This window comes from Propithecus coquereli, unplaced genomic scaffold (genome assembly GCF_000956105.1).
Source record: "Propithecus coquereli isolate 6110/MARCELLA unplaced genomic scaffold, Pcoq_1.0 Scaffold71, whole genome shotgun sequence".
NCBI lineage: Eukaryota > Metazoa > Chordata > Mammalia > Primates > Indriidae > Propithecus > Propithecus coquereli.
The window spans coordinates 7,451,209-7,476,455 of NW_012153174.1; the positions used below are offsets into that span (position 1 = coordinate 7,451,209).

General features: G+C 36.2%; 1 protein-coding gene across 1 annotated transcript in view; it reads left to right on the plus strand.

The window, feature by feature from the left end:
- Positions 1 to 25,247, plus strand: part of LOC105824054 (DNA repair-scaffolding protein-like) — a 126,300-nt gene that overhangs the window by 20,220 nt on the left and 80,833 nt on the right. Inside the window, exon 5 of the mRNA XM_012661388.1 lies at positions 2,204 to 2,367. Coding sequence (XP_012516842.1) covers positions 2,204 to 2,367 — 164 coding nt within the window. The remainder of the gene's footprint in view (positions 1 to 2,203; positions 2,368 to 25,247) is intronic.

Here is a 25,247-nt window from a genome sequence, read left to right on the forward strand (position 1 = left end):
AAAAAAAAAAAATTAAAATTGAGTTTGTTCTTTTCAGTAAAAAGAGATATACAATAGTTTCCAAAACTCTGTTTAAGAATGGAAAGATGCTTTTGGCTAATTGCTTTAAAATGAGTTAATATATTGTTGACTTCTGTTAAGAAGTTGAGCATTTAGTAACAAGTGCACGATTCCTTGGGGTATATATATAGAGCTGTGTACAGCTGCTGGTTTATCTCTCTGTCCCCCCGCCTTGACTTTCTCCCTTCCCTGCCTTCCACGCTTCTTCCGTCCTTCTAACTTTTACTGGATAACAACCATTACCATTTATCAAGTTTTGTTTGTCTCAGACACTTGGCTGCATGTTATATGTGTTATTTCCTTTGCTTTCTACCATATCCTGTGAGCTAAGAAGTATCCTTATTTTACAGAAGAAACATGGGACTTGGAGAAGTGAAGTAACTTGCCCAGAGTCACATAATTAATAAGTGTGCCAGTTGATATTTAGAGCCAGGGTTGTCTAACTTCAATGCTGTGTGCTTCAACACTGTTCTGGTGGTTACCAAACCTGATTTCATATCAGAATTACCTGGTGAGCTCTAAAAGCAATATTCCCAGACCTTCTTGCAGCCCTACTGGATTATAGTCTCTGGATTTTAAGGTCCAGAATTGGAGTTGAGAAGGAAGAGCCCTGAGTTAAAATTGTGAAAATATTTTTCTCTTAAAAATTTTTTCCTTTGCATTTGGTTTTCATATAACTTTGAGAACATAGCTTATTGGAGACTCAATTTCCTCATCTACAAAATGCAAATTTAAGTCTACTAATAATTGTCTTCCTGTTTCATAAAATTATTTTGACCCAGGTATATAGCTCTCATCACATTGCAGTATGTTATTCATCCACAGTAGGAATGGTGCTGTTTCTTGTATTTGTTTATTTTGTATTGTGAGTATCTAGAGTGGTATGATGGGCCCTTAGTAGACATTTAAACTTTATTGAGTGAACAAGTGAATGAATGAAGAGTGCTGCACAAATGTGGGGTGCTTGCAGCAGCTCTAAGGGCACTTGTGCTCCTCCTTTGGCTCTCCAAGGCTTCCTGCTGTGATGGTTCACAAACTTGAAGAATCTGTACCCCTGCCTGGCTTCCCTGACTGAATAAACAGTGTTAGTATGGGGAGTGATTGCCATTATGCATCTTCTTCTCTCAGTGGTGGTCTGACCTCTAGTCTGTTATAATCATTGTAGCGGACTTTTACTGCATTTTCTAGAACAATAATATCACATTAAATAATTTTTGTTTTGTTTATTTTATTCCAAACTTTTAACTGTAGCTTAAATTTTTTCTTTTTTTTTTTAATTTTGAATTCTTTTCAGGTACTAGAGTATATTTTTAATTTTTAGTATTACTTCCCTGAAAACGAGACCGTTGTTAACAGACCTCCAAAATAGGACCAATATCTTATTAGCTTTCTGAGTTGCTGACGTAGCTCTTAAGGAGTACTTGTGCTTTGTGCTGTAGGAAAGGTTTATGTTACAGGCCACACCTCAGAGACAAATTTATCTTTAATAACTACTATTATTCTTTTAAGCATAGCAGATTAGAATTAGTGCATGGGATTATTTAGTATTTGAAAATACATTAACATTTAGACTTAAAATTTTGCAAAAGTAGCATCTACGTAACAATGCTTATGAAATAAACTTAGAAACCAAATTTAGTTGTTTACTTACTGATGAAAGAAATCTACAGAAAAAATTGTTGGGTGAAAATATATGAAAAAATAATTTTCTAATAGAAGAGTAGTTAAATAAACTATGTCCAGCTACATGATAGAATACCGTGTTGTAGAAAATAATGAGGATACTCCTTACTGTCATGGTAAAACTTCATAGTTATGTTAAGTGAAAAAATCTAGGTGTGTAAGAAAGGAGGAAAAGATAATATATATTTTATTTGCTTAAACATTGGTGAAACTCTGCAAGGATCACAAAAACAACTAAGAGTAGTTAACTTAGAATTGGGGTAGGGGTAAGAAATGGGAGAAACAAGGAGACTACATACAGATAAGTATAGAAATATGCTTTCGATTATCCTAATGTATTTTTAGCAGTTATTCAGTGACATGGATATATTAACCGCTGAGAATAAAAAATAGATTTAAAAGTGAAATATTAAGGAGATGTAAAATTATACATGTTATTAATAAAAATTACATTTTTTAGATGAGTTACAGTTTATTGACTGGGAAATCGACAGTGACAGGGAAGATGCTAGTGACTGTAACGAATGTGACAATGGCGAGGGTGCTGTGGACATCTCAGACTGCGCTTCTTGTGCAAGTGGTCATTCTCTGACAAGTGACGGGAGGCTGTCTGAGCTTCCCAAGGTAAGAACGAATTATTTCAAAAATTTATTTTCTTTATAAGATTTGTTAATCACAGCCTTTTGGTATTTTTTGCCCCTTCCCTCCCAATGAACAACCACTTTTGCATCTTAGTGGATTCTTTTGTTGTTTACCCTGGTATGTCTAAATTCCATGCTTACGCTGTACATCTAAACATGGATAAACATTGAACTCTCTTCTTACCCACTCCCCACCCCCAGTTACACACTAAAATTTTCTATCTTTCCATTCTCCTAGTACAAATATATCAAAGTTTGGTTAGATTATATTCAGCACTTACATAATTTTGAATAAATAATATTGATAACCAGGGCAAATATTTATTATTATTTTTCTTTCACAATTTTTTTTTCCCCTGGATTTAATAATTGTTTTGGTTTTTATTCACCTAGTTTTACTTACTATTAATAAAATAATTGTTCACTTTTGTCTAACTCTGTTGGCAAGATTTCAGACATAGTAGACATTCTGTCAGTTTCATTTTCTTGGAGAACTCTTTCCTACGGCCTCCTAGCTGCTCCAGTTTGAACTCTGCGTCCTCTCTGCTTTGTGGACGTTGTCACCCTGGGTTTCACTTCATTATCATTCTGGAAATTTGTTCAACTCTTTCCCCTGCATGGAGCTTCTTTATCCTGGATTTCATGTTTTCCTCTTTCTTGGTTTTCACACTTGTTCTGGTTGAACACATCTTCCAGTAGCTTCCTAAGAAGTGATTAATGAAAGATAATTTTTTGAGACTTGGTATGTATTATAGATGCTTTTATCATACTTTGTTATGTGATTGAAAATTTATTTAGAATTTTAGATTGGAAATAATTTTCCTTCAAAGTTTTAAAGGCATTGCTTCATTGTCTTAGCCCAAGAGTTGCTATCCATATAAGCCTTAAGCTATTCTCATTCTTGATATTTTAAGATTTTCTCTTTATTATTGGTTTTAAACAATTTTATTGTGCTATGTCTTGGTATGGTTTCCTGCTTGGTGTGTTTGTCAAACTTCTTGAATCTGTGGTATTTTTGAGGTTCCCAAGATCACTTCCAGGTTTAGTAATTCACTAGGCAAATACTCAGGACTTAGCATATAGTCATAGTCACGGCTATGATTTATTACAGTGAAAGGGTACAAATCTAAATCAGCAGTCTTTCATGAGTCCTCTCCCAGTGGAGTCACATGGGATGTGCATAATTCCTCTAGCAAAGAGTTTTGACAACATGTGTAAAGTGTTGTCTACTAGGGGAACCTACTAGACTCAGTGCCCAGGGGGCTAGTAATGTAGGCACCCTCTGTCTAACATATACCCAAATTCCAGACTTCAGATAAACCATAGTGTGTGCATGTTTAGGCACAGTGAGGCACCCTTATCATTCAAGGAATGATGAAAACTCCCCTGAAATCTGAGCTTCTGGAAGCTAGGTGAGGACCAACCTTGCAAGCAGGGTTTTCTAAGGATAGCCATCTCAGGCTGACTGTGTTAACTCTGCACATGTGAGTTTATAGTTTTCATCATATTTGGAAAATTTTGAGCTTTTATTTCTTAAAATTTTTTTTTCTGACTCCCTTTTTCCTTTCCTCCTGGGACTCTAATTACCTGTATATTAATTAGGCTACTTGATGTTGTGTCATGCCTCATTTATGCTATATTCATTTTTCCCCGTCTTTCATGTTGAGTGATTTCTATTGCTACATCTTTAAGTTTAATAACCTTTTCCCCCTGCAGTATCTAATGTGCTGTTAATACTATGCAGTCTATTTGTCATCTCGGATAATATATTTTTCATTTCTAGAGGTCTAAGTCTTTTTGTATAGTGTCCATGTCATTCCTTAACATGATCATACTTTATTCCACATTTTGAACATAGAGAGTATATTTATAATAGCAGTTTTTAATGGCTTTTTTGATAAATCTATCATCCGTGCCATTTCTGTTGTCTATTTCTATTGATTGATTTTTCTCCTCATTATGAGTTGTAATTTTCTGCTTTTTTGCATGCTTGGAAAGTTTTAAAAACTTTTTTGAAAAATAAAGTGCATTTTTATTTATTAAAGTCACCATTGTATGCAATAGATGACTAAAGCTTATTTCCTCTGTCTAAATGAAATTTTGTACCCTTTGATCAACATACCTCCCCTTTTCCCATCCACCACCCTCCTCCAGCCTCTGGTAACCACCATTCTACCCTATTATGAGTTCTACTTTTTTAGATTCCACCTATAAGGGAGATCATGCAGTATTTGTCTTTGTGTGCCTTGTTTATTCGACTTAGCATAATGTTCTCCATGTTCATCCATGCTGTCACAAATGACAGAATTTCCTTCTTTATTAAGGGTGAATACTATATTTTCTATATCCATTCATCTGATGATGCACACCTAAGTTGCTTCCAAATCTTAGCTATTATGAATAATGCTGCAGTGAACATGGGCCAGAAGTGGGATTGTTAGATCATATGATAGTTCTGTTTTTAGTTTTCTGAGAAACCTGCATACGGTTCTCCGTAATGGCTGTATTAATTTATATTTCCACCAAGAGTGTATAATGTTTCCCTTTTTGTTATAACCTCACAAACATTTATCTTTCATCTTTTTGATAGTACACATTCCAACAGGTGTGTTTTGATACCTCATTGTGGTTTTAAACTGTATTTCCCTGATGATTAGCGATGATGAGCATTTTATCATTTACCTCTTGGCTATTTGTATATCTTCTTTTGCGCAGTGTCGTGTCTGTGTAGGTCTTTTGCCCATTTTTAAATTGGGTTCTTTATTTTCTTGCTATTGAATTGTTTGAATTCCTTATATATTTTGAATATTAGCCCTTTATCAGATGTATAGTTTGCACATATTTTCTCCTAATGGGTTGTGTCTTTATTGTTTCCTTTGCTGTGTAGAAGCTTTTTAGTTTGATGTAATCCCCCCCTACCCCTTTTTTTTTTGGCTTTTACTTCCTGTGCTTTGGGATAATATCCAAGAAATCTTTGCCCAGAACATTGTTGTGGAGCATTTCCCCTATGTTTTCTTCTAGTAGTTTTACAGTTTCAGGTTTTACATTTAAGTCTTTAATCCACGTTTAGTTGATTATTTTGTATGGTGTGAGATATGGGTCTAATTTCATTCTTCTGCATGTGGTTAACAACTTTCTTCAGCATTATTTATTGAAGACTGTCCTGTCCCCCATTGTGTATTCTTGGCACCTTTGTCAAAAATCAGTTGACCATAAATATGTGGGTTTATTTCTGGGTTCTCTATTCTGTTCCATTGGTTGTTGTGTCTGTTTTTATACCAGTACTATGTTGTTTTGATTATGGTAGTTTTATAATAGCTTTTTTTTTTTTTTTTTGAGACAGAGTCTCACTCTCTTGCCTGGGGCGAGTGCCGTGGCGTCAGCCTAGCTCACAGCAACCTCAGACTCCTGGACTCAAGCGATCTTACTGTCTCACCCTCCCGAGTAGCTGGGACTACAGACATGCGCTACCATGCCCGGCTAATTTTTTCTATATATATTTTTAGCTGTCCAATTAATTTCTTTATTTTTGGTAGAGACGGGGTCTCGCTCTTGTTCAGGCTGGTCTCGAACTCCTGAGCTCATAACGATCCGCCCACCTTGGCCTCCTAGAGTGCTAGGATTACAGGCGTGAGCCACCGCGCCCGGCCTATAATAGATTTTTGAAATCAATAGTGCGATGACTCCAGCCTTGTTCTTCTTGCTCAAGATTGCTTTGGCTATTCAGGGTCTTTTGTGGTTCCATATGAATTTTAGGATTGTTTTTCCTATTTCTGTGATAAATGAGATTGGAATTTTGATAGAGATTGCATTGAATCTGTTATTGCTTTGGGTAGTGTTACAATTTAACAATATTCTTCCAGTCCATCAACATGGATATCTTTCCATTTGTTTATATTATCTACTTTTTCTTTCATAAGTGTTTTATAGTTTTTAGGATACAGGTCTTTTACCTCCTTGGTTAAATATACTCCTAAGTATTTTTTTAATTCTATTGTGAATAGGATTGATTTTTTTCAGATAGTTCATTGTTAATGTGAAGAAATGCTACTGATTTTTGTGTGTTGAGTTTGTGTTTTGCAGCTTTACTGAATTCATTTATCAGTCCTAACAGTTTTTTGGTGGACTCTTTAGCGTTTTCTGTATATGAGATCATGTTATCAGCAAACAGAGATGATTTGACTTCTTAATTTCCAATTTGGATGCCTTTTATTTCTTCCTTTTGCCTCATTGCTCTGGCCAGGACTTCCAGTACTATGTAGAATAGAAGCAGCAAGAATGGGCATCGTTGTCTCGTTCCTGATCTTAGAGGAAAAGCTTTCAACTCTTCAGAATGAAATGTGATAATTGGGCTTGTAATATATGGCGTTTAGTACATTCCTTCTATACCTAATTTATTGAGAGTTTTTATTATGAAAGGATGTTGAATTAGGTCAGTTGCTTTTTCTGCATCTATGGATATGATCATATGGCATTCTGTTAATGTGGTGGATCCCATTTATTAATTTGCATATGTAGAACCATCCTTGCATCCCAGGGAATAAAACTAGAAATGTCATGATCAAATCCCACTTGATCATGGTAAATGAGCCTTTTAATATGCTGTTGAATTCAGTTTGCTAGTATTTTGTTGAGGATTTTTGCATCCTTATTCATCAGGGATATTGGCTTATAATTTTCTTTTCTTGTAGTGTCCTTGTCTGGCCTTGGATCATGGTAATTCCAGCCTCATAAAATAAGTTTGGAAGTATTCTCTCTTCTTCAATTTTTTGGAAGAGTTTGAGAAGGATTGATATTAGCCCTTCTTTAAATGTTTGGTAGAATTCAGCAATGAAGTAATCAGGTCTTGAGCTTATCTTTGATGGGAGACTTTTTATTACTGATGCAATTTCTTTACTCATTATTGGTCTGTTCAGATTTCCTACCTCTTTATGATTTAGTATTGGAAGGTTGTATATTTCTAGGAATTCATCCATTTCTTCTAGGTTGTCCAATTTTTTGGTATATCATTGTTCATAGTATATCATAGAATATGTCATCCCACTGTCTCTTGACCTGTAAGGTTTCTGTTGACCTATAACTATTTCTGCATATTATGGGGGTACAAATGTTTAGGTTACGTATGTTGCCCTTGCCCCCCCGCCCCCCCCAGTCAGAGCTTCAAGCCTGTCCATCCCCCAGACAGTGCGCATCGCACTCATCATGCATGGCCAACATAATGAGACCTCTTCTCTAAAAAAAGAAAAAAATTAGTCATATATGTGTATATAGAAAAAAGTGGGTTTCTCTGAGCAGACATTGAGAGGCATTCCTATCATGTAGAAAAGGCCCTTTTGGATTTGTGGTCCGCCCTAACATAGTGGTCTTCTCTCTGGCCTCAACTACTGTATCCTTTTCTTCCTTTCCCTTCCTCATATGTGAAGAAAGATTCAGTTATTTTTCTTTTTCCCTCCTCAAACTATAGTCTCCTCCAAATACTGATAAGTGTTAAATCTTTTTCTAATCCCAGTTACTCTCCTGAATATATGGGTTTCTAGCTGCCTAATGACATCTTTGTGTGGATGTCCTGAAGTTACTGTAAGTTTAAGAGCCATATCTTTTCTTTTAATTTCTTTCAATTTTAACTCATGCTCATCCTTTTTATGCATTTTTGGTCTTAGTTAATGACTTTTCTTTTTCACTGCTTGAATCTATGTCATTACCCAGTCATGCAATTTGGTCTTTAAACTAGATCATTCCCAGTATTTCTGCCCCCAAATTGGCCCTTTCACTTACTGTGTTTATTGTTTCAGTTTCTTCATAACTGATTTTCTAGCTTAGTCTTTTCTTAGAATTATCTTAATAAAAATTATGAACTTATTATTCAGTTATTGGAATACTGAAAGTCAAGATCAATATAATTTAACCTACCTGCATCTACGTGTAACTTAATCATCAAAGTTCAGCCTTAGGCTCTTAAAATGAATAAATGGAGTACATACTGTATGATTTTATTTATAAAAAGTACAAGTGCTTCTATAGTGACCAGGGCAGTGGTTGACTGGGGCTGAGGGTGGAAGAAGGTTTGGATTACAGCAGAACATGAGGAAAGAGGTCCAGAAGGATACATATATATAAATATTCATTGTAGCATTGTTTACAAGAGAATGAACTTTGGAAAGTAACTATTGACTGCACAGCTAGGGGTGCTATGCAGGCCCAGTACTGTGATACACAGAACCCCTCTCGGACAGTTTTGGATCAAAGACCTCCCATCAGCCTGGCCAAAATTTCCTACGGCTGCACTGTAGTCAGAGACTCTTTCTACCCAGTCCTCCTTCCTTCCCCCTTTTTCCCGTAGCTGTTTGAGCTGTATTGTGGTCTTAAGGATCTCCTTGACTACTCCTGCTTTGTCCTCATTATCCTTCACAGGGGCTTCCTGCAGCTTGTACAGCCGGTGCTGTCTTGGCATCTGCCTCCCAGAAGACTTTAACTCATATACCTGCATACCATACTTTCTGCTCAATATCTTGCACTCACATTAGCACTTCCTTCCAATTACTTCCTTCTACTAATACCTAAAACCATTCTTTTCTGTTTACTCAAAATATTTCAAGTAGGTTGAAATAAGTAGAATAATTACAATGTACTTTTTGTACACTTGCCTATATTTGTAGTATATGATTTGTCTTTGGATTTCCTCAGAAGCAGGACATCTTATACCTCTGGGTAGTGAAGTGGGCAGGTGAGCTTGGGAAGAGGTATCAGCCAAACAAGAATCGTTATCAAGCAAGTTATCATTGTGGGCACCTGGAGGTTAGTACTGCTTGGAAACTCTGGGAGCCTCAGAATTATCCCACCAGAGGAACAAGGAAGCTGGGGTATTTATATGTGGATCCCTTCATATGTGGATCCCCTCATTGGTTGAGGGCTGCTCTTTGGTGGAATTGGGGAATAGCAGTATTCGCAAGTTCTTACAGCCTACTGCACAGGCAGGACAACTGAGTTCCCAGAAGTCAGAGAATGCCATGCAGTAAAGAAATGGAGATGCTAAAAGTCAGAAATTGGGCCAGCATCACTGAAGGTGTTGGGGAAGGAGATACAAATAGAGCATTGACAGCTACAATGTTTAAATGAGCCATATACATTGAATAACACTCTGCAGGGGGATAGATTTATGCTGTAATTAGGAATTTTGTAAGTATTACTTAGATCTCCAAAAACAAAAGTTTGCTTATATTACTCATGAGGCTGTTACTTTTTGCCTCTTATACATGTTGGTAGAAATGGAACATATAACAATGATTGGAGACTTAACTGTACAGCAGAACCACACTTTAACTCAGTGGGAAGCATGGGTTATATTAATAATTCAAGTCTAACTTGAATCCCTTCCCAGATAAAGGATGTTGCTGATTTAGGACAGTTTTGCCTGTAGGCATGATTCTGTCAGTCCTCTGGAGCAGAGTTCTGTTAGTGTTCATGTGAAAGTAACTGAACTCATAACAACAACAACTAACGAACATGAGTGCTTCTTTGTTGGGCACTCTTCTAAGTGCTTTACTTACATGCATTGGCTCATTTAAATCTCACAGTAACTTTGTGAGGTGGTAGCTATTGTTGTCATTCCTATTTTCCAGATGAAGATTCTGAGGCACAGAGAGATTAAATAATTTCCCTTCTGTTATAAAGTAGTAATTGAGCCAGGATTCTAACTCTGGTATTCTGGCTTCTGGGCTGTGATCCTACCCATTTTGCTATAGTGTTAATAATAATAATAGTGATAATAACATTAATAACAGCACCATAACCCTGTATTTTTGCTGTGTGTCAAACACTTGGCTAAGTGCTGATCACATGGAGTTGATGTTATTGTTAACCCCATTTTAGAGATGAAGTAATGGAGGCACAGCTAGTAAAATGGCAGAATGAGATTCTAATGCATGTGGTCTGATGCCAGATTCTCTTTACTCTGTATGTTGTATTCCTTGGAGTATAATAACTACATGTTAACTACAGTCATGTGTCACTTAATGACAGGGATACATTCTGAGAAATGTGTTAGGCGATTTCATCATTGTATGAATGTCATAGAATGTACTTCACAAACCTAGATAGTATAGCTTAATATACACCTAGGCTGTTGGTATAGCCTGTTGCTATCCTAGGTTACAAACCTGTACAACATGTTACTGTACTAAATACTGTAGGCAACTGTAACACAATATTAAGTATTTGTTTATCTAAATGTAGCAAATGAATTTTTCACATCCATTATAATTTTTTGGGACCATTGTCATATATACAATCTTTTGTTTACTGAAACGCATTATACACACAGAGTTGGAGGAGGAGCATGATAGGAATCAAAGAACACAGCAATAACTTCTTTCTGCCATGTATTTGATTATTGATATGACTTTACATATTTTTAGGGTGACAGCAGTCCAATATTGCTGTCTGTGTTTTTCAGTCTTTTTTGACAGGGTCTCACTGTGTCACCCAGCCTAGAGTGCAGTGGTGTCATCATAGCTCACTGCAACCTCAAGCTCCTGGGCTCAAGTGATCCTTGTGCCTCAAGCTCCTGAGTAGCTGGGACTACAGACTTGCACCACCATGCCCAGCTAATTTTTCTTATTTTTTGTAGAGACAGGGTCTCGCTATTGCTCAGGCTGATCTCGAACTCCTAGCCACAAGCGATCTTGCCACCTCGGCTTCCCGAAGTGCTAGGAGTCATCGCACCTGGCCATGGTTTTTATGATGTCTTCCAAGAACCCATTTGTATGGTTTTGAATGTTCCCTCCAAAACTCATGTTGAAATTTAATTGCCATTGTGACTATTATTAAAAGATAGGATCAGTAAGCAGTAATTAGGCCATAAAGGCTCTGCTTCCTGAATGGATTAATGTCATTTCTGAGGGATTGGGTTCCTTATTACGAGAGTGCATTGTTATAAAAGTGAGCTTGGCCCTGTCTGCCTCTTGTTCTCATCCTTGCTTGCCCTTCTGCCTTCCACCATGGGATGATGCAACAAGAAGGCCCTCACCAGAGGCCAGCACCTTGATATTAGATTCCCCAGCCTGTGAGAAATAAATTTCTTTCCTTTATAAATTATCCAGACTAGTATTCTGTTATAGCAACACAAAATGAACTAAGACACCATACCTATAGAGGGCAGCAGAGACATAGCAGTGAGTTTTCTTCATAACCTACATTTTTCAGGAAGTAGGAAGGAAATTGGATTTAGGTGAGCTTTGTTATGTAATTCTTACATACTTTAGGTAGTGGCCCCTATGCAAATACATGCTTGTTAGACGTAATAAGTTCCAGATTACTTGAGTGAGGGTCATGCATTTTTGTAAGAAGGTAAACAACAGCAGTTAACTGGCATAGATAAAAGATCTGAAAGTAGTTCATGCAGTTTTAAAGAGAAAGCAAATGTCGTTTTCAAATTTGAAATATGGATTCATTATTATGAAACAGATGGTTTCTTTGTATTCTTACCAATAAGGGTAGAAAAAAAATGATTCAATAGTTCATAGAAGATGCAATTATAGAAAAGTTGTAACAAAACTGGAATAAACAAAATTTTGTATTCTTACCTGGGAGGATATTGTAACCCTTTAGAAAGTGATCTGACAAACTTTGAAAGTATTTAACAAGCATATATGTGATTTTATCTTTGTTTATTTTTATTAATATTTGTTTATCTAAAATTTTGAAAGTAATATATGTAATTTTGCTTTTAATCAGTTTTAGTAGTGAATTAGAATAAAATGTATGCCTTACTAATTGTTAATGTCAAGAACTGTCCATCATATACATTTTTTCCCAAATTTTTAAATTGTAAATTCACATGACATAAATTTTAATTTACCATCTTGACCATTTTTAAATGTGCAGTTCAGTGGAATTAAATATATCCATAATACTATGCTACCAACACCACCATCTGTCTCCAGATCGTTTCTGATTTTGTAAAACTGAAACTCTCTATTAATCAATAACTTCCCAGTCCTTCCCCCCACCCTCTTGGCAACCACCATTCTGTTTTCTGTCTCTATGATTTTGACTTCTGTAATTACTTCACATGAGTAGAATCATACAGTATTTATCTTTCTGTGACTGGCTTCTCTTAGGTTAATATCCTTAAGGTTAATCCATTTTGTCAGAATTTCCTTATTTTTGTAAGGCTGAATACTATTCCATTGTATGGTTATACCACATTTTTACTTAATTTGTGCCCTAACATGATCTATCCTGGAAAGTGTCCGATGTACACTTGAGAAGAATGTGTATGCTGTTGTTAGGTACAGTGTTGTATATGTGTCTTTTAGATCTAGTTGGTTTGTTGTCCTAGGTCCTCTGTTTCTTTACTTCTGTCTGATTGTTCTTTCCACTATTTTCAATCTGTTTGATTTCATCAACTATTATTGTAGAATTGTCTATTTCTCCCTTCAATTTTTGCTTCAGTTTTTTGCTTCATGTATTTTAAGATCTCTTAATCAGTACATAAAGTTTATAATTTTTATATCTTTTTGCTGTATTCAGTCATTTATTAACATATAATAAATTACTTTGTCTCCTGTAACGTTTTTTGACTTAAGTCTATTTTTTCTGATATTCATATAGCCACCTCTGCTCTCTCGTGGTTACTATTTACAAGAAATATCTTTTTTCATCTTTTGATTTTCAATCTGTGTCTTTGGATGTAAAGTGAGTCTAGGGTAGGCAATGTATGGCTGGATCCTGTTTTTCCTTATTTATTCCACCAATCTCTATCTTTTAATTGGAGATAATACATTTTAATCTAAAGTAATAAGTGGTATGAAGCATTTTCTGTCATTTTGCTATTTGTTGTCTGTATGCCTTATTGCTTTTTATTGTCCCTCATTGCCTGCATTACTGTCTTCTGTTTAGTTGATTTTTTTTCATGAAATGTTTCAATTCCTTTCTCATTTCTTTTTGTGTATATTCTATAGCTATTTTCTTTATCTTATCATGGGGATTACGTTTACTGTCCTAAAGATATAACACTCTAAGTTGAATTTATACCAACTTCAGTAACATACAAAACTTCTGCTTCTTTACTTCTCCTTCCTTTATTGGGATTTTCATTTCTTCATTACAGCTTCTAGTTACTGTCTAATGTCCTTTCATTTTAACCTGCAGGACTCCCTTGAGCATGTTTGTATGGCAAGTCTAGTGGTAATAAATTCCCTCAGCTTTTGTTTATATGGGAATATCTTAATTTCTCCCTTACTTTGAAGGACAGTTTTGCCAAGTAGAGGATTCTTGGTTGACAGTTTTTTTTTTCTTTCTTTTTCTTTTAGCACTCTTAATATGTTGGCATATTGCCTTCTGGCCTCCACAGTTTCTGATGAGAAATCTGCTCATAATCTTATTGATGATCTCTTGTATGTGACAAATTGCTTCTCAAGCTGCTTTAAGATTCTCTCTTGGTCTTTCCTTTTTGAAAATTTGATAATAATGTGTCTCCATGTGGGTCTCTTTGAGTTCACCTTACTTGGAGTTTATTGAGTTTCTTGGATGTGTTTATTCATATTTTTCATCAAGTTTGGGATGTTTTCAGTCATTTCTTCCTGAAATATTCTGTCTGCTCCTTTCTCCTTCTCTTCTTCTGATATTTCCACAATGCATATGTTGGTCTATCTGATGGTATCCCATAGGTCCCTTAGCCTCTGTTCATTTTTCTTCTTTTCTTCAGACTCAATAATTTGCATTGTCGTATCTTCAAATTCATTGCTTCTTTCTTCTGCCTTCTCAAATCTGCCTTTTAACCATCTAGGCAGTTTTTCATGTTCATTATTGTACTTTTCAACTCCAGGATTTCTATTTGGTTTTTTTTAGATTTCCTGTGTTCTCATTGCTAATAATATTCATACATTATTTTCATCCCTTTCTCTACATCTTTCTTAGTTCTTTGACCATCTTTAAAATACTTGTTTTAAAGTCTTTGTCTGGAAGATCTACCATCAGGTGTATTCCACTGACCATTACTGTTGGTTTATTTTTTTCTTTTGCATGTGCCATACTTTCCTGTATGTCTTGTCATTTTTTTTTTTTTTTTTAAATCTGGACGTTCAAATCCAATAATGTGGTAACTCTGGAAATCATATTCTCCCTCTTCTTGAGGGTTTGCTGTTTTTTGGTTATTGTTTTTGCTTATTTATGTTTTTATTATTGTAGGCTGTCTCTGTGTGAAGGATCAGCCTGAAGAGTAAACTTAAGATCTGAGTTTTCTCTGAGTATGAATCTTTCCCTGGGCATGTGCTGTCACCTTCTAATTTTCCCCATATATGCAGTTGCTTTTGAATGGCCTAGTCTTTAATGTCTGGCTCCCAAAAGGGGAAAAAGGGAAAAATTAAGGGGTGGAAAATGGTGTCAACTCTTTAAATATCCTTGTAGTCAGTTCAGCTGGGGGCGGGGGAGGGCCTTGCAACAATGCTGGGAGAGGTAACAACAATGTCCGCTTGCCTCGTGGTCTTCACGTCTGTGATCAGAAGTAGCAGTGATCAGAACACACTTGGGAGACAGAGTTCTTTTTGCCCATCATGGCTCCCATAAGCTGCATGCAAACTGCTATTTGGAATGCATGCACAGCTGCCTGCCGTGGAGCTAAAGGTGGCAGATGAATAGCTGCTCCTGTGCTAACACCTGAAATTGAGCAAAATTAACTTCAATTTGCTGTTTAAGCCTTCGCCTGGAAGTTGCAAGCCTTCAGTAGACTCCAGAATTTTAAAATATTGCATAGGACAGATTCTGCCAGTACAATTATTGTCTAGGTGGCGAGACAGATTTCTAGTGCTTCCTACTCTGCTATCTATCTTCTCAGAATCCTCTGATTGCATACAACTTACATATACAGTTGAAGGAGTTTAAGTATGATGATCAAAATTATCATACATTGTAGAAACCTACTCTCATATATAATCATGTTTATATAAACACTGATAAAATTTAGTGCTTGTAAAGGGAATTCTGGAATTTTTAGTCTTGCTTTTTGTGTATGATTATATTTTAAGTATTTAATTACAGAAACATTAAGAAAAAGTTTATATTACAATGTGTTCTCATGGGAAAAGAGAGAAATGTTGGAGATTATATTGAGGAATCTGTATTTTTTTGTTATTTTACATTATAAGTCATGTGCTATATGATCTATGATCTTATAACATTATAGCATTTTTGGCTTTTATTCTCTTTGTGAAAGTGACTTACTATATGTACCAATATCATTTGTAGCATCTGTGCGAGAATTTTTTTTTTTCCTTTTATTTCAGCATATTATGGGGGTACAGATGTTTAGGTTACGTATGTTGCCCTTGATCCCCCCCCCCCCATCCGAGTTTCAAATATGTCCATCCTTCGGGTGGTGCTGTGCCAGAAATTTTATCTTATTTTTCCAACATCTTCCTTCATTCATGGCTGAACTTTAGCTTATGAGATGCCAGGACAGGAGTTTGTCAATTTGTCCTTTTCGTTAGCATAAATCTTCCCCTTTCACTATCACCCTGTCATCCCATTTCCATTCATTCCCCTCTTTCTTCTCCTTCTATTCACATCGCAAATACTTCTGTTTTCTGATATAAGGGCTAGAATAGAAAAAGAACAGCTGTAGGAAATATTGTTACAACCATCTAATGTTAAAAAGTGATAGTAAAAGTCACCATGGGTGTGACTCTTCTAATATTAAAAATAATTCTTCAGAGTTCCACTTTTAATAATGATGGAGTAGCACATGTCAGACTACCTTTTCTGCAAATAACAATGACGATTTTTGGACAAAATATAAGAAACATGTATGTGAAGGCACAATAGGAAGACGGAAAGTAGGCTGAAACTGGAGGATGTTGACACTTGGAAGACAGAATGGCACAAGGTGAGTTTCTCATTCTTTGTGGATGTTTGCCTGGGAGCACAACCCAGTCAGTGCTTGTGTAGGTTGACTGAAGCTTGAATAGAAACCACAGGACAGGATTTGGGCTGACCGTAGCAGCTAGAAAGTGTGTGAGTGTAGAGTCTCATAGAGGAGGGTGCCCCAAATTCTGCATAAAAATCTCAGGCTAAAAGAATTAAAGAGGTTTCATTTGTTGCCCACCACAAGGGAGAAAGAGTTTGGGGAGGAGATATGGCTAAGTTATCTGCCTATTAGGCAAAAAGGAAAATGCTCTTTCAGAAGAAAATAATTGAATCCAGAGTTTCTAAAAATGTATCATTCACAGTGTCCAGAATACAATCCACATTTATTAGACACACAAATACACAAACAGAAAAATGTGACCCATACTTAAGTGAAAAGTCAATTAATTGAGAAAGGCCCTGGTATGACTCATAGGTTAGAATTGGCAGCTATTGTAACTCTGTTCAAGGACATAAATTAAAATATGTATATCATGAATGAACAGATAAGAAACCTTAGCTGAAAAATAGAAAGTAGATGAAAGACCCAAATGAATATTCTACAACTAAAAAGCACATTTGTAATAAAAAACTAATTAGATGGGATCACAGAAGATTGGGAAAAGATAGAAGAGTTAGTAAACTTGATATATTGGTAGAAATTTTTCTGTCTTAAAAAGTGAAGAAAGAGATTTCAAAAAATGAAATTAGCCTCAGTTACTTGTAGGACAGTATCAAAAGCTCTAACATATATGTTATTGGAATCCCTAGAAGTAGAGGTCAGAGGAAATTGGCTCAAAAATTTTTGAAGAAATTATGGCTGAAAATTTCCCTAAATTGATAAAAAAAACATGAATTTACATATTCAAGAAGCTCAGTGACCTCCAAACTAGATAAATACAATAAAATAATACTTAGGAACATTCTAATGAAGCTGTTTAAAATGATAGACAAAAATTCTTGAAAGTACCCTGAGAAATAAGCTAATGAATGATAACTGACTTCCTATTAAGAACAATGCAGGACCCGCAGGCTATAAACACCCTTAAAGTGCTGGTAAAAAGACAGGTCAACTCAGACTTCAATAATCAAATAAGAAAACTTATTTTCTAACTAAGAAAATTTCTGCCCTACAAGAAATGCTTAAGGAAATTCTTTAAGCTGAAGGGAAGTGATACCAATTGAAAACTCATATATTCAGAAATGAAGAGCACTGTAGTTGGTAAATACGTAAGTCTTCCCCCTAATTAAAAATACATATAATTCTTACAGTTTAAAGTGAAATTATAACATTATAATATGGCGCTTATGCCATGTATTTATATAATATGATTACTGTTGCATAAAGGGTGGGGCTAGGTAGATGGAACTATGTACTTACTAGGTTCTTTTTTAATATTTATTTTTAATTATTATGGGTACATAGTAGTTGTATATATTCAAAGGGTACATGTGATGTTTTGATACAGGTATACAATGTGAATTAATCAAATCAGAGTAATTGGCATATCTGTCACCTCTGGCATTTAACATTTCTTTGTTAAACATCCCAGTTCCATTCTTTTAGTTGTTTTAAAGTATACCCTAACTTATTGTTGATTATAGTCATTTTGTTGTGCTATCAAATGTTTTTCATTCTATCTAACTATATTTTTGTATCCAATAACTATCCCCACTTTATGCCCTCCTCCCTACTACCCTTTCCAGCCTCTGGTAACCATCATTCTACTCTCTGTCTCCATGAGATCAATTGTTTTTAATATTTAGATCTCACATATGAGTGAGATTTGTCTTTCAGTGCTTGGTTTATTTCACTTAACATAATGTTCTCCAGTTCCATCCATGTTGTTTCAGATGACAGGATTTCATTCTTTTTGTGGCTATATAATATTCCATTGTATATATGTAGCACAATTTCTTTATCCATTCATCTGTTGATGAACACTTAGGTTGATTTCGTGTCTTCGCTATTGTGAATAGTGCTGCAATAAAAATGGGAGGGCAGATAGCTTTTCAATATACTGAATTCCCCTCCTTTGGGAATACCTGCAGTGGGATTGCTGGGTCATATGATAGTTCTATTTTTAGTTTTTTGAGGAACCTTTATAGTGTTTTCCATAGTGGTTGCACTAATTTATATTCCACCAACATTGTATGAGGGTTCTGCTTTCTCCACATTTTTGCTGGCATTTGTTATTGCCTGTCTTTTTGATAAAAGTCATTTTAACTACAGTGAGATGATATCTCCTTATAGTTTTGATTTGCATTTGTCTGATGATTAATGATGTTGAGCATTTCTTCATATACGTGTTGGCCATTGGTATGTCTTCTTTAGAGAAATGTCTGTTCAGATCCTTTGCCCATTTTTTGATTGGATTGTTTGATTTTTCTCCGATCAAATTGTTGGGGCTCCTTATATATTCCAGTTATTAATCCCTCATCAGATGGGTAGTTTGCAAGTATTTTCTCCCATTCTGTGGATTGCCTCTTCACTTTGTTGATTCTTTCCTTTGCTGTGCAGAAGCTTTTTAGCTTGATGTGATTCCATTTGTCCAATTTTGCTTTGGTTGCTTGTGCTTTGGGGCTGTTACTCAAGAAGTCCTTGCCCAGACCAATGTCCTGAAGTGTTTCCCCAATGTTTTCTTTTGGTAGTTTCATAGTTTGAGGTCTTCAATTTAAGTCTTTAATCAATTTTGATTTGATTTTTGTATATGGTGAGAAATAAAGGTCCAATTTCATTCTTCTGCATGTGGATATCCAGTTTTCCCAGTACCATTTATTGAAGAGACTGTCCTTTCCCCACTATATATTCTTGGCACTTTTCTTGCGGATAAGTTCCCTATAGATATGTGGGTTTATTTCTGGAATCTCTATTTTGTTCCATTGGTCTATTTGTTTTTATGCCAGTTCCATGCCGTTTTGGTTACGATAGCTCTATAGTATAAATTGAAGTCAGGTAATATTATTCTTCCAGTTTTGTTCTTTTTGCTCAGGATGGCTTTGGCTATTCTGTGTCTTTTGTGGTTCCAAATAAATTTGAGGATTATTTTTCTATTTCTGTGAAGAATGTCGTTGGTATTTTGATGGGAATTGCGTTGAATCTGTAGATTGCTTTGCGTATTATGGACATTTTAACTGTGTTGGTTCTTTTAATCCATAAGCATGGAGTATCTTTACATTTGTTGTGTTCTCTTCAACTTCTTTCATCATGATAGTTTTCATTATAGAGATCTTTCACTTCATTGGCTATATTTATTCCTAGGTATTTTATTCTGTTTGTAGTTATTATAAATGGGATTACTTTCTTGGATTCTTTGTCAGATAGTTTACTGTTGGCATATAGAAATGGTACTGATTTTTGTATGTTGATTTTGTATCCTGCAACTTTACTGATTTTGTTTATCAGTTCTAATAATGTCTGGGTGGGATCTTTAAGTTTCTCTAGATAAAAGATCATATCATCTGCAAACAAGGATAATTTGACTTATTCTTTTCCAATTTGGATGCCCTTTATTTCCTTCTCTCGTCTGATTGCTCTAGCTAGAACTTCCAGTACTATGTTGAATAACAGTGGTGAAAGTGGGCATCCTTGTCTTGTTCCAGATCTTAGAGGAAAGATTTTCAGTTTTTCCCCATTTAGTATGATACTAGCTGTGGGACTGTTATATGGCTTTTATTGTGTTAAGTTCCTCATATACCCAGTTTTTTGAGAGTTTTTATCATGAAGGGATTTTGAATTTTATCGAATGTTTTTTCCGTGTCATTTGAAGTGATCATAGGGTTTTTGTCATTCTTTCTATTGATATGATGTATCACATTGATTGATTTGTATATATGTTGACCCGTGCTTGCATCCCTGGGATGAATCCCACTTGATCATGATGAATAATCTTTTTAATGTGTTGTCGAATTTAGTTTGCTAGTATTTTGTTCAACAGAGATATTGGCCTATAGTTTTCTTTTTTCGTTGTTTCTTTGTCTGATTTTGGTATCAGGGTGATATAGACTTCATAGGATGAGTTTGGGAGTATCCCTTACTCCTCAATTTTTTGGAATAGTTTGAGCAGGATTGGTATTAGTTCTTCTTTGAATCCTTGGCAGAATTCAGTGTGAAGCCATCAGGTCCTGGGCTTTTGTTTTTCTTTTTATTACTGCTTCTATTTAGTTAACTGTTATTGGTTTATTCAGGTTTTGGATTTCTTCTTGGTTTAGTCTGGTATGTTGTATGTGTCTAGGAGTTTATCCATTTCTCATAGATTTTCCAGTTTATTGGCATATAGTTGCTCACAGCAGTCTCTGATAATCCTTTGGATTTCTGCAGTATCACTTGTAATGTCTCCCTTTTCATCTCTGATTTTATTTATTTGGGTCTTCTCTCTTTTTTTCTTAGTCTGGCTAAAGGTGTGTCTAGTTTGTTTATCTTTTCAAAAAACCAACTTTTGGTTTCATTAATCTTTTTTATTTCTTGGGTTTCAATTTCATTTATTTCTGCTGTGATCTTTTATTATTTCTTATACTAATTTTGGGTTTGGTTTGCTCTTGTTTTTCTAGTTCTTCGAGAACTAGGTTCACTTCACATTATTAGGTTATTTTTTTGAAGCTTTTCTAGTTTTTTGTTGTAGAAACTTATTGATACAGATTTTAGTCTTATTACTGCCTTTGCTGTATCTTATAGGTTTTGATATGTTGTGTTTTCATTTTCATTTGTTGTGAGAAATTTTTAAATTTCCTTTTAATCTCTTCAGTGACCCACTGATCATTCAGGAGCATGTTGTTTAATTTCCATGTGTTTGTGTATTTTCCAATATTCCTCTGTTACTGATTTCTGGTTTCAGTCCCTTGTGATCAGAGAAAATACTTTGTATGATATCAATATTTTTGAATTTTTTCAGACTTTTTTTGTGGCCTAACATATGGTTTATCCGTGAGAATGATGTATGAGCTGAGGAGAAGAATGTGAATTTTGCAGCTGTCGGATGAAACATTTTCCAAATATCTATTAAGTCCCCTTGGCCTATAGTGCATATTAAGTCCAATGTTTCATTGTTGATTTTCTGTCTAGATGATCTGTTTACTGTCGAAAGTGAAGTGTTGGGATCTCCAACACTTCAATTATTGTATTGGGGTCTCCCTCTTTCTTTAGCTCTGATAAGTTTTGCTTTATATGTCTGGGTTCTCCAGTGTCGGGTACCGATATATTTAGAAATGTTATAACCTCTTGCTGAATTGATCTCTTTATCATTATATAATGACCTACTTTGTCTCTTTTTGCAGCTTTTGTCATGAAATCTATTTTATCTGATAGAAGTATAGCTACTTCTCCTCTTTTTTGGTTTCCATTTGCATGAAATATCTTTTTCCATCCCTTATTTTCAGTCTATCTGTGTCTTTATAGGTGAAGTATGTTTCTTGCAGACAACATATAATTGGCTCTTGTTTTTTTATCCATTCGGCCACTCTGAATCTTTTTATTGGAAAGCTTAGTCCATTCCCATTCAATGTTGTTATTGATAAGTAAAGACTTACTGCTGCCATGTTGTTACTTGATTTCTGGTTGTCTGTGGTACTCTTTCTTTCTTTCTTCCTTCCTGTCTTCCTTTGTTAAAAGTAATTTTTGGCTGGGCTTGGTGGCTCACGCCTGTAATCCTAGCACTCTGGGAGGCCGAGGCGGGAGGATCGCTCAAGGTCAGGAGTTCAAAATGAGCCTGAGCAAGAGTGAGACCCTGTCTCTACTTAAAAAAAAAAAAAAAAAAAGAAAGAAAGAAAGCAAGAAATTAGCCAGACAACTAAAAATATATAGAAAAAATTAGCCGGGCATGGTGGTGCATGCCTGTAAGTCCCAGCTACTTGGGGGGCTGAGGCAGAAGGATTGCTTGAGCCCAGGAGTTTGAGTTGCTGTGAGCTAACTTTATGCCATGGCATTCTACCTGGGCAACAGAGCAAGACTCTGTCTCCAAAAAAAAAAAAAAAGTGATTTTCTCTGGTAGTGTGTTTTAATTTCTTATTTTTCATTTTTTGTGTATCTGTTGTAGGTTGTTTGATTTCAGGTTACCATGAGGCTTGCAAAAGACATTTTATAAGTAATTATTTTAAACATTTGATAACTGTGTTTATAAACAAACAAATACATAAGCAAGGAGAAATCTAACAAATTCTTCCCTTTAACTCCATGCCCCCCACGCTTTTTAACCTTTTGTTGTTTTCATCCATATTTTTTTATACTATCTATCTCAAAAAGTTTTTGTTATTTTTGGTGGGTTTGTCTTTAGTCTTCCTATTCAAGATACTGCAATCATAGCAGTAAGTATTCTGTCTTTGTGTCCTTACTATTACCAATGAGTTGAGTTGTAAACCTTCAGAAAATTTCTTATTGTTCTTTAATGTCTTTTTCTTTCAGACTAAAGAACAACTTTTAGCATTTCTTATAGGACATGTCTGGTGTTTATGAAATCCCTCAGCTTTTGTTTGTCTGTGAAAGTCTTTATTGCTTCTTCATGTTGAAGGATATTTTTGCAGGATATAATAGGGTTAAGGATGTTTCCTTCAACACTTTGAATGTGTCATGTCACTCTCCTGGCCTATAAGGTTTCCACTGAGAATTCTGCTGCCAAACGTATTGGAGCTCCTTTATATGTTATGTTTTTTTCTTTTTTCTTGCTTCCTTTAGGACCTTTTCTTTATCTGTGACCTTTGGGAGTTTGATTATTAAATGCCTTGAGGTACCCTTGTTTGGGTTAAATCTGCTTGGTATTCTATGACCTTCTTGTACCTGAATATTGATATCTTTATCTATCTTTGGAGAGTTCTTTTATTTAATATTATTTCTTTGCCGAAACTTTGTACCCTAATCTGTCTCTCTCCCTCCTCTTTAAGACGAGTAACTCTTAGATTTGCTCTTTTGAGGCTATTTTGTAGATATTATATTCATTCTTATTTATTCTTTTTTCTCTTCTGTGTACTTTCAGATAGCCTATCTTCAAGCTCACTAATTCTCTCTTCTTGGTCCATTCTGCTATTGTGAGATCGTGGTGCATTTCTCAGTTTGTTAATTGAATTCTTAAGCTCTAGAATTTCTCCTTGATTTTTTTTTTTATTTCAATCTCTTTGTTAAATTTTTCTGACAGGCTTTTCAATTTCTTCTCTGTGTTGTCTTGAAGTTCACTGAGATTCTTCAGGACAGCTATTTTGAATTCTTTGTCTGAAAAACCATCTATCTCCATCACTCCAGGATTGGTCTCTGGTACCTCATTTAGTTCATTTGGTGAGGTCACATCTTCCTGAATGTTCTTGATGCTTGTGGATGTTCATCGACATCTGGGCATTAAAGAGTTAGGTATTTTAATCTTCATGGTCTGGGCTTGTTTGAGCCCGTCCTTCTTGAGAAGGCTTTCCAGATACTCAAAGGGAATTGAGTGTTGTGGTCTAAGTCTCTGGTCATTGCCCCAAGCACGGCAATGCTGTGACTCTTGCAGACTCCTGTTGGTACCACCTTGGTGAGATTGAGTAAATACAAGAGAATTCCCTGGATTTCCAGACAAAGTGTCTCATTCTCTTCCGTCACTCTCTCTGCTGGGCTGCTGAAGTTGGGGGATGAGTGATTTGGACATTCTCTGGTGGCCACCAGCACCAGGTCATACCTGAAGCCAGCTGAGTCTCACCCAAAGCCCATGGAGACTGTTGCCTGGCTACCTCTGATGTTTATTCAAAGCCCAAGGGCTCTTTAGTCAGCAGGTAGTGAGTCCTGCCAGGACCAGATTCTTCCCTTCAAGGTAACATGTTTCCTTCTGGCTCAGCGTGGATCCAGAAATGCCATCCAGGAACTAAGGCCTGGATTCAGGGGCCTCAGGAGTCTGCTTGGCACTTTATTTTACTATGGCTGAGCTGGTTCCCAAGTTGCAAAACAAAGTCCTCTGAGCTCTTCCCTTTTCTCTTCTCAAGTGGAAGAAGACTCTCCCTGAGCCTTTCTGCCAGTAGTTGGGGGAGAGGTGATAGAGGCACTGGCTTGGCCACAACTGCTGGCATCTCACTGGGTCATGTGCACCCCGAGTCCACTGGCTCCGAGTCAGCACAGCCACAGGAATTGCCCAGGCACTGCAACCCTCGTGGCTTGACTACCTTACCAGGCCCCATGCTGTTCTTTGTCTGTCAGTGGTGGGGTTTGTGGGAACTCAGGCTTCAGGGCACAAGATTTCCCTCTGGCCAGCTGGTCAAAATGCTCCCTTCATGGGCACCGGCAGAATTCTGCCCAGTGCTGTGTTCCGCTGTGCCAGGGCGTCCCTGAGTTTCAGTGCAAAGACCCCACAGTCAATTCACTCTCCCTCTGCAGGGCATACAGATTCTCTCCACTCCACTCTGTGCTGGCGCAGTACTGCTGGGGGGCGGCAGTGCAGGACTGTCTTTTCTGCCCCCTTCAGTGCCTCTTTCCTTGGTTTGATGTTAAAATCAGGTACTATGATTGCTCACCTGAGTTTTGGTTCTTCTGAAGGTGCTTGCTTGCGTGGATAGTTGTTGAGTTAGGTGTTTGTGCGGAGGGACGATCGCTAGAGGTTTCTATTCGGCCATCTCGCTCCACCTCGTCATCTCTAGTCTTCTAGGTTCTTGTTGTGTGTGAAGTGTTAGAATTAGCTCTAAGTGCACTGTGAAAAGTTAAAGGTGTGTATTATAATTCCTTGAATAAACACTAAAAAAGAAAAAAATGCAAAGAGGTATACCTAAAAAACAGGAGAGAAATCAAAATGGAATTCTAAAATATATTTAGAGATCGGGCAAGGTGGCTCACGCCTATAATCCTAGCACTCTGGGAGGCCGAGGCGGGTGGATCCTTTGAGTTCAGGAGTTCGAGACCACCCTGAGCAAGAGAGAAACCCCGTCTCTACTAAAAATCTAAAGAAATTAACTGGACAACTAAAAATATATAGAAAAAATTAGCCGGGCATGGTGGCACATGCCTGTAGTCCCAGC